At 34.9% G+C, this 17,624-nt stretch overlaps 1 protein-coding gene across 5 annotated transcripts in view; it reads right to left on the bottom strand.

Moving 5' to 3' along the window:
* Window positions 1-17,624, bottom strand: part of Tasp1 (taspase 1) — a 257,045-nt gene that overhangs the window by 104,156 nt on the left and 135,265 nt on the right. The window contains exon 11 of one of the 5 annotated variants that reach the window (XM_074074333.1): window positions 15,393-15,467. The exons of the other annotated variants lie outside the window; for them this stretch is intronic. Coding sequence (XP_073930434.1) covers window positions 15,393-15,467 — 75 coding nt within the window. The remainder of the gene's footprint in view (window positions 1-15,392; window positions 15,468-17,624) is intronic. 5 annotated transcript variants of the gene reach the window in all.

Below are 17,624 nucleotides of genomic sequence, written 5' to 3'. Positions count from 1 at the left end.
AGCACTGAGGATCTGCAGAGTGGCTCAAGTGATAGAGTACCTACCTACCAAGCACAAAGCTCTGAATTCAAACCCACTACTGCCAGAAAAAGAAAAAAGCAATATAGCATTGAAAATGAAAATATACTCAATAGGCTTATAAGCAAACAAGACACAGTAAACAAAAGGATCTGTGAATTTAATAAAGTTATGAGACATTATTGAAATGGAGAGGAAAAGAATAAATAGGAACACAGCACCCTATTTCCATAGGACAATACCAAATGCCTATCATGGAAGTCCCAGAAGAAAACAAAGCATAATAGCTAAAGATAAAATGGTTGACTGTTAAAATCACCCTAAGAAGGGGACTAAGGTACAAAGGAGAAAAATAGAGGCGATGAACTAATTGGGTTATAATACATGTACATACGTATATATATATGTGTATGTGTATGTGTATGTATTATACATGTCATGATGAAACTCTCTGTACAACTATCTTAAGCAAACAAAAATGTCATTTTTTTTCTTTTACAGAATCAGAACTAGGAGGGCACAACAGGTCCTGTCTAGGGGGTTGGTACCGGTGGGAAGGGGGAAGATGACGGAAAGGATATAGGCAGATGAATATGGTGCAAATACTGTGTACACATGTATATAAGTGGAAAAATGAGACCTGCTGAAACTATTCCAGGGAGAGTTGGGATAATGATGGAGGGGGTGAATTCAAGCATGATATATTTGACATATTGTAAGAGTTTTTATAAATGCCACAATGTATCCCCACTACAACAATATAAAAATTATTTTTACGAAAAAAGTAAAATAAAATGGTTGAGAAATTTTCCAAACTTCACAAACAGTCCAACTCAATACTCCATGAAACTCAACAAAGCCCAAGAAGGATAAAAACTATCACATCTAAAGACATTATTGACAAAAAGTTGAAAACCAAAGGTAAAATATTAAAAATAGACAGGAAAAAAAATACATTAAACACAAGTTGACAATTCTAAAAACTTCTCACCAGAAACAATGAGAGCAATTATTTCTAAATTATTTAAACAAAACAAAACAAAACCCAAGGGATTCTCTATGTACAGAAAATATCCTCCAAAAATAAAGGGGCAAATAGACACATTTCAGGTAGATAAGGTTTAGAAGACTTATCACCAACAGACTTGAACTACAAAAATGCAAAGGCATCATTTTTAAGTCTAAAGAGAATGAGTACCAGAGAGAAAGCTGAGCCCTTTCTTTTGAAAGAAAGAACACAAGAAAGGGGAATTTTTAACATTTTAAAACATTATTGAGCAAGAGAAAGACCCCTTTAAAAAAAACTACTGACCACTTAACACAAAAATAATAATAAAAGAGATATTTTGTGGAGTTTATAACATAATAAAAACATTAAAACATACGCCCAGAGGCTCAAAGGACGAAAATAATGAATTTATACTATCAAGGGGTTCTTATATTGTTCCTGAAATAATGTTATTCTAAAATAGACCACGGTAAATTAATGAGGCATATAAAAATCTCTAGAGCAACTACAGAAAGCACGATTTATTTTACACATATCAGCAAAATATTTTTATTATATTATTGTTGTACTGAGGGTGCATTGTGATATTTACAAAAGTGCTTACAATGTTTTAGTTAAATACACCCCTCTATCATTTTCCTTTATGTCCCCTTTCCCTTTTCTTAGAAGTTTCAACAGGTCTCATTTTTCCATTTTCATACATGAGTACATAATATTTCTACTATATTTGCGCTACTATACCCTTTTGCTTGCTTAAGATATCCATAAACAGAGTTTCATTATGATGACATTTCCATGTATATATGTATTGTATCCCAAACTGCTTCATCCCCTCAATTTTTCTCCTTTCTACTATAGTCCCTTTCTTATTGTGATTTCAACAGGTTTAAAAATTCTACATTCATTTTGTATAGAAAGTCTATCACCCATATTCACCTTCTATATTGCCTTCTTTTACCCTTCTCTTCCCATTGGTGCCCTCTCCTTACAGTGACCTCTTTTTCATTCTTGTCCTCTGTTGTTTAGGTTTGTTGGTCAGTGGGATTTTTGCCTTAGTATTATACCTATACATACATTGTGCTTAAGTCAATGTTACCCTCAACCACTGCACTTCCTCACCATTTTCCCCTATCCTGTGTTTTGTGTCTTGTTCCTACACAGATGTGATGTATTTCATTATTATCCACTATATTTCCTTATTTTCCTCCTCCCTTGGTCTCCTCTACCAATCCCACTTTTGGATATATGTTCTCTATATATTTCTATATATAACATTCAGCAAAATATTAATAAAGGACAAAAATGCAATACTAAAAAGTATTTAAACCAAAAGAAAGCAGGAAAAAATAAATGAACAAATAAAAAACAAAAAGCAAATTGGCGGATTTAGCCCAACAACATCAATACTTAACATTGAATATTAAGAGGTACAGGTCATCCACTTGGATTAATTTTTTTAAATGGAAGCCAAACTGCAAAACATTAAAGATGTTGCTTTGAAACATAAAAAACACACCCTATTATACTTTAACATAATGACTATACTAAAAGTAAAATGGATTGAAAATATACTAGATAAACACTGAGCTCAAGAAAGTTATGACTATCTTAATGTTAATAAAATTAGACATGAAAACAAAGAAAATTATCTACAGGTAAAGAAAATATCTTAAAATAAAAGCATTAACTTGTGAGGAAAAAAATCCTAAAAATATACATACCTAATAATAGAGTATCTAACTATATGGTGAAATAATAATGAGTGCAAATATTAAAAAATCTAAAATCGTATTTCACAAATAAGCAAATAACAGTAATTATAAAATACATAAAACACAATTTAAGTGAGTATCTTAGGAGATTGTATATTCTCATTAGTTTGAAAATTAATATAAAATTAAAAAGATTTGAACCTATTTCCTTCCCTTCCTGTAAGAACTGTGCCCAAGTAGCCAAATGGATGATATGCAAAAGTTTTTCTTTTTAGAAGACTTACAGCTAATACGAGCAGAAGAAAGCACAGAAGTCCAAGAACAAGTCACACAATGGAATAAAACAAATTTACTAGAAACAGAACAATTATGCAGAGAAACACCAAGGAAATATATAGTAAAAGAAGCAAGACAGAGAACTACAGACCATATTATGCCATACTCCTACATGTCGATAAAAAATTCATAAATCTAAACAATGTATTATTTAAGGATGCATACATGTGACTAAAGTTTTGTAAAAAAGCAAGGCAATGATACATAAATTTCAGAATAGTGATTATCTGTGGAAAAGTGGCAAGGATTTGTGGCATGGTAGGAGAAGGTACAATAAAACGAATCAATCATCAGAGTGACATAAGCAAGATGGTAGAATAGGAACTTTCTATTGTCATCCCAAAGTAAAAAGGTAAAATCAACTTTGACAGTTACTATAAACAATAATATCTCTGCAAGAATCCAGAAGTCTGGGAGCTCAAAGATGTTCAAGTATACAGCTGAACCACAAAATCCAAGAAAAGATACAAAGTAAGAAACAGAAGATGAAGTAAGAAAACAGTTTTACTTTACACTCATTGCTCCTCCCCTAAGGTAGCACAGTTCAGTGCCAAGAGACATACCCTTGCACACTATTTCACCCATGGTGAAAAGTGAAGGTACAGTGACTAAGCACCCAGGTCCCCCAGCTGAGTGGGATGCTGCCCAAGAAGTTGATTTCTTTCCTGTCCCATTCAACACATGAAGTACTTAGAAGAGGTTGAGTAATTAGAAGAAGTTGGAAGAAAGTACGGATGCTACCAATTACTCTAAAACTCTTTCAGGAAACCTCCACAGAAGCCATTCGGGAAGTCCACTTGCAGAAACCCCAAACAGCCCCATAGATATTTCAAATGTTCTATGCATTGCACTATCCTCTGCGCCAACTTCCCAAGCACGTCTCCACAACTGGCAAGTATTTTATGCAATTAGCTAGATCAACTCTGGAGTCAGGGGCGGGAGGTGAGGGAAGAAGAGAGAGGGAGGGAGAATCACTCCCACCCTCCCAAAAAAAAGGGAACAAGAGATATAGTGCTAAGATCTAAGAGAAACTCAGAATTCTTATCTGGACTGACTAGTGAAGGTGTTCCTCTCCTAAAACCACTGAAGGACACAACAGCCTCTTCAACTGTGAATATAGCAATACAACAGCCCAAAGAATGTGAAAATTCTTTGCCTTACAAAGAATCCAAAATAATTGTTTTAAGGAAGCCCAGCAAGCTGCAAGAGGACAGACAAAAAATTAATTCAGAAACATAATAAATGAAAAAAATGAGAAATCCAATAAAGAGATTAAAAATATGAAAGATTCTGAAGCCAAAGAATAGGATAAATGAAATTGAGACTGCAATACAAAATGTCAGCAGCGAACTTGACACAGCAAAAGAATCTATGAAAAGAAAGCAATGAAGAAAGTCTACACAATTACTAAAGAAAACTAACTTCATCATAACAAGAATCAAAACAGGAGAAGATGGACATAAAGATTATTAGAAAATACTGGCTAAAGGCTAGAGGGTATGGCTGAAGTGATAGAGAGCCTGCGTAGCAAGCATAAGTCCCTGACTTCAAACCCCAGTAACCAAAAGAAGGGAAGGAAAAAAGGGAGGGAGGGAAGGAAAAAGGAAAAGAAAAAGAAAAAATACTGGCTAAAAACTACCCAAATCTGCGAAGAGAAATGGACAGATAAACACATAAAATTCAAATGTTTCTAAGCAGGGAAAACCCAAAGAATGTTTTTCCATGACATACTATAATGTCATGGAAACTGTAAAAATGGAAAGACAAAGACAAAATTTTGAAAGAAACAAAACAAAAGTCAAAAAGAAGGGACTTAGCAGATTTCTCATCAAAAAACTACAGTCCACAAGAGAGTAAGTTTACATATATAGTCAAAATGGTAAGAGGAAGAAATATACCTCCAATCAAAAATATTTTACATACCAAAGCTATCGTGCAGAAAAGAATGAGAAAGGGCTGAGGGCATGGCTTCAGTGGTAGAGTGCTTGCACAAGAATGAGAAAGATTTTCCCAGAAAAATAAAAGCTGAAGGAATTCCTCACTAATACACCCACCATGCAGAAAATGCTAAAGGGTGTTCTTCAAACTGAAACAAAAAGATACTAATTAAAAAAATGAAAATTTATCAAGGCATCAAACTCTCTTGTAAAGGTAATTATAGACAATTAGAATAAAATATTCCAATACTATAATGATCTCCCATTTGATCCAGCAATACCACTCTTGGGGATATACCCAAAACACTGTGACACAGGTTACTCCAGAGGCACCTGCACACCCATGTTTATTGCGGCACTATTCACAATAGCCAAGTTATGGAAACAGCCAAGATGCCCCACCACCGATGAATGGATTAAGAAAATGTGGTATCTATACACAATGGAATTTTATGCAGCCATGAAGAAGAATGAAATGTTATCATTCACTGGTAAATGGATGGAACTGGAGAACATTATTCTGAGTGAGGTTAGCCTGGCCCGAAAGACCAAAAATCGTATGTTCTCCCTCATATGCAGACATTAGATCAAGGGCAAACATAACAAGGGGATTGGACTTTGATCACATGATAAAGCAGAGCACACAAGGGAGGTATGGGGATAGGTAAGATGCCTAAAAAACTAGATAGCATTTGTTGCCCTCAACACAGAGAAACTAAAGCAGATACTTCAAAGCAACTGAGGCCAATAGGAGAAGGGGACCAGGAACTAGAGAAAAGGTTAGTTCAAGAAGAATTAACCTAGTAGGTAACACACATGCACAGGAAATCAATGTGAGTCAACTCCCTGTATAGCTATCCTTATCTCAATTAGCAAAAACCCTTCGTCCTTCCTATTATTGCTTATATTCTGTCTTCAACAAAATTAGAGTAAGGGCAAAATAGTTTTTGCCGGGTAGCAAGGGGTGGCGGTGGAGAGGGAAGGTGTGGGGGAGTTAGGGACGGGGTAGGGGAAGGGGGGAGAAATGATCCAAACATTGTATGCACATATGAATAAAAAAATAATAATAATAAAAATAAATAAATAAATAAAATTTATATGAAACCAAAATGACCCTAATTAACTAGGTAATCTTGAGCAAGAGGACAAAACTACTTTCTAATTTCAAATATTACAAACTACAGTAATCAAAACCATATAGTACTGAATAAAAACAGAAATATAGACCATTGGAACAGAAGAGAAAGAGGGCTAACTAATCTTTTCTTGTTTTTGAGGTGCAGTCTCACTATGTTGTCCAAGCTGGTTTTGAACTCTTAGACTCAAGGAACCTCCTGCTTCAGCCTCTCATGTAATGGGGACTTCAGACATGTTCCACCAAGCCCAGCGATTAACTAATCTTCAACAGGGTACCAAAATACACAATGGGATAAAGACAGTCTCTTCAATAAATAAGGCTGGGAAAACTGAGTATGTACATATTAAATGAAGTTGGATCCTAATCTTACAGCACACATAAAAAATCAACTAAAAAAAGATTTAAACATAAGACCTAAAATGTAAAACTCCTATGAGAAAATATAGGGAGCTAGGCACTGGTGGCTCACATGTGAAGTCCTAGCCATTAGGAGGCAGAGATAAGGAGGACTGCAGTTCAAAACCAGCCTGGGCAAATGGTTTACGAGCCCCTATCTAGAAAATACCTAACAAAAAAAAAGATTGGTGGAGTGGTTCAAGTGGCAGAGTACTTGTCTAGCAAGTGTAAGGCCCTGAATTCAAACCTCAGTCCCAGCAAAAAAGAAAAGAAAATATAGCGGAAAACACGGGTCTTAAAAATGACTTTTTTGGATATGACAATAAAAACAAAAATAAGCAAGTCAGACAACACTACATTAAAACATTTATGCACAACAATGAGGAAAATAAACAAATGAAAGCCAGACCACTGAATGAGAGAAAATATTTACAAACCATATATCTAACAAAGGGTTAATATCCAATTTACAAAAGAAATTCACACAACTCAATAGCAAAAAATTGCAACCTGATTTAAAAATCAGCAAAGGACCAGAGTAGGACATTTTCCCCAAAAGATGGTCAACAGGCATATGAAGAAGTGATCAACATTGCTAATTATCAGAGAAATGCAAATCAAAAACCATAATGAGGCATCACTTCACACCATTTAGGAATGACATTAATCAAAAAGTCAAAAGACAACAAGTGTTGGTGAAGATGTGGAGAAAGGGGAGACCTTTTATACTGTTGGTGAGCATGTAAATTGATATAAGCCATTATGGAACATGGTATAGAGGCTCATCAAAAAAGAAAAATAGAACTATCCTCCTTCTGGGTATAAATACAAAGCAAATGAAGTATTAGTTTCTGAAAAGATATCTGCACTTTATTAACTCTAGCCAATATATGGAAACAATCTGTGTATCAATAGATAGATAAAAGAATAAAGAAATTGTGCCATATATGTATATATTCCTATAGATATTCCTAGGAATATTATTAGACTTTTAAAAACAAGGAAATCCTGCCTTCTATGACAACACAGATGAACCTGCAGAACATTATAGTAAGTGAAATAAGCCAAACACAGAAAAGCAGATAAGCAAATACTGTATAATCATATACGTGGTGTCTAAAAAAGACAAGCTTACAAAAACAGAATAGAAGGGTGCTTACCAGGGTTAAGAGTGAGTCAATGAAATGGTATAAACCTGCAGTTAGAAGATTATTAAGTTCTGAAAGTTTAATGTACAGCATGATGATCAATAGTTAATGGTTAATAGTTGCATACTATATACTTGGTATTTGCTAAGAGAATAGATCTTAATATTATTGTTACAACAAAAAATAAAGGTACAATATGAGTTGATGGATCAGTTAATTATCCTGATGTGCTAATATTTTCACAATGTTTATGGATAGCAATATGTCACATTGTACACCTAAAATATATACAATTTTGTCAATATCTTAATAAAGAAGGAAAATAGTATTACAGATGTTCATGCTAAGTTGATGGTATTTTCAAGGTATTTGATTTTTTTTTCATGATGTATATACATATAATTTAGATGTTTTATATGTATCCAATAGTGCATTCTGAAAATACACTCTAACAATAGGTATACATACTGAGAAATGCATCACTAGTCAATTTTGTTATTCTGTGAACAAATATAGTCATATCAACTAATATATCTACAATATCACTAAACAAGGACAAATTGTGTATGTGGTCCATCACTGACCAGAATGTCATTATGTGGTGCATGACAGTACTTAGTTATTAAAAAAAAAAACAGCTAAAGCAGTGTCTATACCAACGACAAAAAAAAAAAAATTGGATCTTATCTTACAATGTCCAATAATCAAGTCAAGACGAGCTAACAATTAAAACATATTACATACGCCTAAAAATGTAAAAGTCTTAGAAAACACACAGAAATTAGCCAATATCTAGCAAAATCCTTTAAAATGTACAATCCTGTTGAGTAAAAAGTGTATTTCCAAGAATTTATGGTAAAGAACCAAAATATAATTAAATAAGTACAATTATATAAAATGTAGCTAAATATAATTCTTATTTTAAGAATATCATTGTCAAAAAATAGGAGTAAACAAAACAAAACAAAAAAACAGGAAATAACCTAATGGTGATTTTAATGGACTAGAAAAACAACACAACAGAATTTGTATGCAGCTGTTTTAAATGAACAATGTTATTATTTAAATCATTAACTTAGGAGTTACTGAATTTATGAGTTAGATGAGTAGTTTTTAGGCTGATATCCATGACTAAGAATATCATGAACTTTTAGAATTATTTATTAAATGTACATTTCTAAGAAGAGAAAGCGCATAATTTTTAAATTCTCAAAGGGAGAAGGGTTACTCAAAAAAAAAAAAAAATACTATGTTAGTTAGTCTCCAAAGATGGACCTCAATGAACCAAGTTGCTGTATTTGCACTTTTAGGTGATCTCCTTCTACACCAAATCTGGATTGTTTTAGGATTTACTCTAATAAACACAATGCTAGTCTCAGGTCAAAGCCTAGAAAGACCTAACAGCTTTCACCTTCTTACAAGGTAGTCCTGTCATGCCATCTGAGTTCAACCTTCAGCTAAGAGAGTAAACTGTTATAGACATCTAAATCAGGCTACCATGCAAACTTCAGTCAAATGGGAATCCTCAAGCATGATAAGCAAAAAATAAATAAATTAAAAAAATGTACACATCTGACCTAGTTGATACACATTATCGTAAGAAATAAGAAAATGAGTATTGTGTTAAGCCATAAAAGATTGGAGGATGTAACAGGCAACCCAACAGTTACAAACTGTTTGCTTTATACTGAGTAACATCTCCTAAGAACCTAATGTTTCATAATGTATTGGCTGAAACAATAATCAGAAGCTATCCATCAGGGCATATAATATCCCTCCATAGTCTCCTGTGTAATCCCTGCCCTCACATGCATGTGTACGCATGAACGCACGTAGGTGAATACATGAGCGCACACACACACACACACACACACACACAAAATGCCATTTTATATAATAGGCTCACTGAACAAAAACAACTTTAGGCCAGGCTCAGTAGCCACAGGCCTGTAATATGAGTAGTCAGAAGGCTGAGGCAGGAGGATCACAAGTTTGAAGACAGTTTGGGCTACATGGCAAGTCTCTATCTCAAAAAAAAACAAAATCGACTTTAGTCACTTTGATTTTATGTACCTTACTTACATAGGCTCTTTTTATTACTCAGAAGTGAAATGTATATCAAGCTTCCAAGTTTGCCCTTATATTTAAAAAAGATGAAATAGAGTAAGGTCCTCAAATGACCCTCCCTTGTAATTATTCCGATTACTTATGCAAAATGCCTTCCCCACTTCTGAACTTAAAAAGAAAAAAAAAAAAGGAGACTAAGGCTAAGGGAACACGTCTAAAAGATATCTTATACTGCTAATGAAACAGCACTGTATTGTGTCATATTAGCCTAATTACAATGCTTACTGAGTAGAAAAATTTTCTTTATTAATTTCTACAATAATCTTGCAAATGATACTTGAGTGGAAAACAAATTCGAACCAAACTAGAATCCTTTCTCAGAACCGAACTAGAATCCTTTCTCAGAACCAAGAAGGAAAGCAGAATAGAAACAAAATTTAAAAGGCCAGATCCCATTTCATCAATTCAATTTAAGTGAAATGAAGATATAAACAAACTCTGTGGTGACATTTTTTCAATCTACTATATTTGATTTTTCAACACAAAAACATCCATTTCCCACAGCCAAGTCTCTCTTAGTCAAAAATAGGAGGCATGCAATGGCCACCGAAAACAGGCAGGAATAGCAATACTTATCTCTGACAAAGTAGACTTCAAACTTACATTGATCAAACGAGATAAAGAAGGACATTCCATACTAATAAAAGGGGAAATAGACCAAAAGGAAATAATAATCATCAACCTGTATGCACCCAATGCCAACGCACCCAATTTCATCAAACATACACTGAAAGACCTAAAAGCATATATAAACGCCAACATGTGGTTGTGGGAGACTTTAACACTCCATTATCATCAATAGATAGGTCATCCAAACAAAAAATCAATAAAGAAATCCAAGATCTAAAATATGCAATAGATCAAATGGACCTAGTAGATGTCTACAGAACATTTCATCCAACCTCAACATAATATACATTCTTCTCAGCAGCCCATGGAACCTTCTCCAAAATAGATCATATCCTAGGGCAAAAAGCAAGCCTCAGCAAATATAAGAAAACAGAAAGAATACCGTGCATACTATCTGATCACAATGCAGTAAAAGTAGAACTCAACAACAAAAGTAAAGACAAAAAACATGCAAACAGCCGGAAACTAAATAACTCATTACTTAATGAACAATGGATCATCGATGAAATAAAAGAGGAAGTTAAAAAGTTCCTGGAAGTCAATGAAAATGAAAACACAACCTACCGGAACCTATGGGACACAGCTAAGGCAGTCCTGAGAGGAAAGTTTATAGCCATGAGTGCATATATTAAAAAGACTGAAAGATCCCAAATCAATGACCTAATGATACATCTCAAACTCCTAGAAAAACAAGAACAAGCAAATCCCAAAACAAATAGAAGGGGAGAAATAATAAAAATAAGAGCTGAAATCAATGAAATAGAAACTAAAAAAACCATACAAAGAATTAATGAAACAAAAAGTTGATTCTTTGAAAAAATAAACAAGATCGATAGACCCCTGGCAAACCTGACTAAAATGAGGAGAGAAAAAACCCAAATTACTAGAATTAGGAATGCAAAAGGGGAGATGACAACAAACACCATGGAAGTCCAGGAAATCATCAGAGACTACTTTGAGAACCTATATTCAAATAAATTTGAAAATCTAAAATAAATGGACAGATTTCTAGATACATATAATCATCCAAAACTGAACCAAGAGGAAATTAATCACCTGAATAGACCTATAACACAAAATGAAATTGAAGCAGCAATCAAGAGTCTCCCCAAAAAGAAAAGTCCAGGACCTGATGGATTCTCTGCTGAATTCTACCAGACCTTTAAAGAAGAACTGATACCAACCCTCCTTAAGCTGTTCCACGAAATAAAAGGGAAGGAAAACTGCCAAACACATTTTATGAAGCCAGTATTACACTTATCCCAAAACCAGGCAAAGACACCTCCAAAAAGGAGAACTATAGGCCAATCTCCTTAATGAACATTGATGCAAAAATCCTCAACAAAATAATGGCAAACCGAATTCAACAACACATCAAAAAGATTATTCACCATGACCAAGTAGGCTTCATCTCGGGGATGCAGGGGTGGTTCAACATATGAAAATCAATAAATGTAATAAACCACATTAACAGAAGCAAAGACAAAAACCACTTGATCATCTCAATAGATGCAGAAAAAGCCTTTGATAAGATCCAACACCATTTCATGGTAAAAGCTCTAAGAAAACTAGGAATAGAAGCAAAGTTCCTCAACATTATAAAAGCTATATATGACAAACCTACAGCCAGCATTATACTTAATGGAGAAAAACTGAAACCATTCCCTCTAAAATCAGGAACCAGACAAGGATGCCCACTATCTCCACTCCTATTCAACATAGTACTGGAATTCCTAGCCTGAGCAATTAGGCAACAAGAAGGAATAAAAGGAACACAAATAGGGAAACAAACTGTCAAAAATATCCCTGTTTGCAGACGACATGATCCTATACCTTAAAGACCCAAAAAACTCTAGACATCATCAATAGCTATAGCAAGGCAGCAGGATATAAAATCAACATAGAAAAATCATTAGCATTTGTATACACTAACAATGAGCAAACAGAAAAAGAATGTATGAAAACAATTCTATTTACAATAGCCTCAAAAAAAATCAAATACCTAGGTGTAAACCTAACAAAAGATGTGAAAGACCTCTACAAGGAAAACTATACACTTCTGAAGAAAGAGATTGAGGAAGACTATAGAAAGTGGAGAGATCTCCCATGCTCATGGATTGGTAGAATCAACATAGTAACAATGTTGATACTCCCAAAAGTAATCTACATGTTTAATGCAATTCCCATCAAAATTCCAATGACATTCATCAAAGAGATTGAAAAATCTACTGTGAAATTTATATGGAAACACAAGAGGCCACGAATAGCCAAGGCAATAGTCAATCAAAAGAACAATGCAGGAGGTATCACAATACCTGACTTCAAACTATATTATAAAGCAATAACAATAAAAACAGCATGGTACTGGCATAAAAACAGACATGAAGACCAGTGGAACAGAATAGAAGACCCAGATATGAAGCCACACAACTATAAGCAACTTATCTTTGACAAAGGAGCTAAAAATATACGATGGAGAAATAGCAGCCTCTTCAACAAAAACTGATGGGAAAACTAGTTAGCAGTCTGCAAAAAACTGAAACTAGATCCATGTATATCACCCTATACCAAGATTAACTCAAAATGGATCAAGGATCTTAATATCAGACCCCAAACTCTTAAGTTGATACAGGAAAGAGTAGGAAATACTCTGGAGTCAGTAGGTATAGGTAAGAACTTTCTCAACGAAACCCCAGCAGCACAGCAACTAAGAGATAGCATAGATAAATGGGACCTCATAAAACTAAAAAGCTTCTGTTCATCAAAAGAAATGGTCTCTAAACTGAAGAGAATACCCACAGAGTGGGAGAAAATATTTGCCAACTATACATCAGACAAAGGACTGATAACCAGAATATATAGGGAACTTTAAAAAACTAAATTCTCCCAAAACTAATGAACCAATAAAGAAATGGGCAAGTGAACTAAACAGAACTTTCTCAAAAGAAGAAATTCAAATGGCCAGAAAACACATGAAAAAATGCTCACCATCTCTAGCAATAAAGGAAATGGAAATTAAAACCACGCTAAGATTCCACCTCACCCCTGTTAGAATAGCCATCATCAGCAACACCACCAACAGGTGTTGGCAAGGATGTGGGGAAAAAGGAACCCTCTTACACTGTTGGTGGGAATGTAGACTAGTACAACCACTCTGGAAAAAAATTTGGAGGCTACTTAAAAAGCTAAACATTGATCTTCCATTTGATCCAGCAATACCACTCTTGGGGATATACCCAAAAGACTGTGACACAGGTTATTCCAGAGGCACCTGCACACCCATGTTTATTGCGGCACTATTCACAATAGCCAAATTATGGAAACAGCCAAGATGCCCCACCACTGACGAATGGATTAAGAAAATGTCGTATCTATACACAATGGAATTTTATGCAGCCATGAAGAAGAACGAAATGTTATCATTCACTGGTAAATGGATGGAATTGGAGAACATCATTCTGAGTGAGGTTAGCCTGGCCCAAAAGACCAAAAATCGTATGTTCTCCCTCATATGTGGACATTAGATCAAGGGTAAACTCAACAAGGGGATTGGACTATGAGCACATGATAAAAGCGAGAGCACACAAGGGAGGGGTGAGGATAGGTAAGACACCTAAAAAACTAGCTAGCATTTGTTGCCCTTAATGCAGAGAAACTAACGCAGATACCTTAAAAGCAACTGAGGCCAATAGGAAAAGGGGACCAGGAACTAGAGAAAAGGTGAGATCAAAAAGTATTAACCTAGAAGGTAACACACACGCACAGGAAATCAATGTGAGTCAACTCCCTGTATAGCTATCCTTATCTCAACCAGCAAAAACCCTTGCTCCTTCCTATTATTGCTTATAGTCTCTTTACAACAAAATTAGAAATAAGGGCAAAATAGTTTCTGCTGGGTATTGGGGGGGGGGAGAAGAAGGGGGCGGAGTGGGTGGTAAGGGAGGGGGTTGGGGCAGGGGGGAGAAATGAAGCAAGCCTTGTATGCACATATGAATAATAAAAGAAAAAAAAAATTAAAGATTAGTACAAAGAAAATAAAAAGACAATCCAGTTATAAAACAGACAAAGGATTTGAACAGCATTTCTTCAAAAAAAAAAAAAAAGCAAATGACCATGAAGTACATGAAAAAAAAAAAGAGGCATTGCTTTGGTAAGGACAGATTTAAATGACTACATGTTTTTTAACTCTCTAAATACCCAACCTGTAATATTCCTAGTAAAAAAATTAAATTTCTTTCTTACATTTCTCTATCAGCATCAAATGCAGATTCTTTATATTCCTTTATTTGACCTTCATGAGCTTTAGATTTCTCATTTAAGAGTGAGTATTAATGTTAGTAGAATACTGATGGTTAACTATACAACATGTATTCCCTTCCTCTTTCTTAATAGAACCCTAGTTTGTTTTGCTTACTACTCCCCTCACCCACAGTAATATATACAACCTGCAGGCATGTCTTTGCCCATCATTGGTTCATGGGTAATACTATGACCCTGGATCAGAGATCAGTTCAGGAATAGGCATACAACATTAGCTTGTCAATACAATGTGAAGAGAAGTCTGCTGGGGAGATTGGAGGAAAACAATCTTTACTTCTGAAAAGAGCTATAGGCAGGCATGGTGGCACCCACTTGCAATCTGAGAACTTAAGGAGGCTGAGGCAAGAGGATCTCATGTTTGAGGCCACCCTAATGCTACATAGTAAGACACTGTCTCAAAAAAAGAAAAGGAGAGGGAGGAAAAGAGGCAGGGGAGGAAGGAGAAAAGGAGGGAGACAAAGGTTGTTGTGATGAGTTTTTCTGGCAAAGCAGTACTCTGATAGCCTGAGAAAGTGGCAAAAATGCAGACAACAGAGCAAGTAAGGAAAGGCAGAACTTCCTGTCATCAACAGGGCCCCTGACCCAACCAATACTCTAGAGTCCATCTCCCTTTGAACTCACCTTTTGTGAAACTGTGTATTTCATTATTATTGAAGCCAATTTGAGTTGTGATTTCTGTTACATGCAATCCAAAGCCTGTAATTATAAATGGATGCTTCTCATGATGGGGTTACAGACAAACAAACCCACTATAAATTGGATATATGAAATCATGAGTCAAAAATAAATTTAATACAGCTAGCCTACTGAGCATTACAGCCTTAACAACATAGCCTACTGTAGACTATTGGTTGTTCACTCCCATGATCATGTTGCTGACTGGGAGCTGCAGCTTGCTACCACTGCTCAGTATCGCAAGAGAGTATCACACCACATATCACAAGCTTGGAACAATATCAAATTCAAACTGTGAAATAAGTGACCCTCTGCCGAACAGTAAGGGAGAGTGTGAAAAGAGTAGTAGGTTTTACTAAACCTAACCAACTTAAATGTAAACTAAGTTAAATAGTCTCTAGCATGACTATCTAAAGCTCCGAAACAAACAGGAGCATGAGCTTTCATTTTTCAATGTGAAACAAGTAATTCATTTGCCAATCAGAATCTGTTTGATAATGCTTCTAAGCAGGTAAAGGGTTCCTGAATTCAATTGGAAAAATTTATTAAATAGCTCCTGTACTTTTAACCACCAGTCTCTTCCTCAAGGAACTCCAGGCTGTGTGGCAGAGAGCAATGGTGTAAGTGGGATATATGCCACTGAGCTCAGCCAATAAATCCTTGGAACTGAGCATAGGAAGGAAGGACAGAGGAAGTGGGCAAGAGAGGGAGGACAGAAGGATAGAGTTGGAGAGAAAAAAGGAGAGAAAGAAATAAGGAAGGAGAGAGAAAACAAAAAATAAGATATTTAAGCTCAAATTTGAACAATAAACCAGACTTCACCAAATGGATAAGGGAAGGAATTCTAAATGGGAGCAAAAAGGAAAACACATATGCTCCTTAAGAAATTATGCTAAGGTGTTTATATTACAAAAAACCATAAAGAAAGAAAGCAAATGGTGATAGCAAAGGCTTTCTATTGAGAATTGCCCAGACTTGTAGATGAAAATAAAACTTACCTGTGCAATTCACACAGTGAGTTGCTGAAACTATGAATTTGATGATATGGGCAGGGTTTAACCTGCAAAGGTTATTCTGAGGACTGTGTTGCTTGTACTTAGTTCAGAACCAAACAGATTATAATCCTGATAAGAAAAATTACACCCAAACAATGTATTCACATGTGAGTAAATGTAAAAACGATAAAAAAAAATTACAAAGAAATTTTAATGTGGAATGTAATTAAATTTGATATAGCATGTACGTAAGACAAATCAGACAAATGATAATATATTAAACAAATAAAAGGAAAAACTCTTTAAGTTGAGAATATTATACTTCTACAACCTATCTACATTAGAATGAGAAACAAAGCCTAATGGATAAAGCAGAGGCAAATCTAAATTTGAAGGATAAGGAAGGACTCACACAAAACAAATGCTCAGTAAATCTTCAAATCCTTATTGTGCTCTGACATGTATTTTATTAACTATCTGATCTACATTTCTTTAAAAAAATCCATTTCTGAGAATACTACATCAGCAGCAGAATTCAATCAAAGGCTTATCTTTCTATCATCAATATTAGTAAACTGTGATAAATATGATAGATTATAGTACCAGGAAATTTTGAAGAACCAGGAAAACATTCTCATGTAGAGCTGAGACAGAGAGAAATAGAGAAAAGAGAACTCTTAAAACATAGCCTAACACTGAGTCCCAACTAACAGGAAGTACAATAATGCAACGTGAAGCCATTAGTGATAATTCCCTTATGTCTCCTCCATAAGGACAGCTGTCCCAATCCTGGGATTGGTGGACAATACATCTAATCTGCTCCCCCCTACTAGGATTTAAACCCAAGTCTGACCCCAAATCCCCTAACTGTCTCCTACTTCAATGTGCCTCCTAAGTGTACCTGTTCCTCTACTCTATATGGGTACATGTAAAGCTACAAACTACTGTGGAATTTCAGTTGAAGTTGCAAAATCTACAATATTCAACTCAGATTTATAAAAAATGATTATACATGCTTTCTATTAATCAGCACTTATTTCAATAAATAATCAAAGCTGTAAGAAAAAATACAGTATACAAATAAATATACTTTTTCACGACATGAATAAAACATTCTGAAAATAAAAATGTAAGGAATCTTTTGGTCATGGTATGTTATACTGTAGGCCAAAATTGCTGCAAC

Source organism: Castor canadensis, chromosome 5 (assembly GCF_047511655.1).
Source record: "Castor canadensis chromosome 5, mCasCan1.hap1v2, whole genome shotgun sequence".
In the NCBI taxonomy this organism is placed as follows: domain Eukaryota; kingdom Metazoa; phylum Chordata; class Mammalia; order Rodentia; family Castoridae; genus Castor; species Castor canadensis.
The sequence above is the reverse complement of the archived record's forward strand: the minus strand, read 5'-3'. Positions and strand labels throughout refer to the sequence as shown.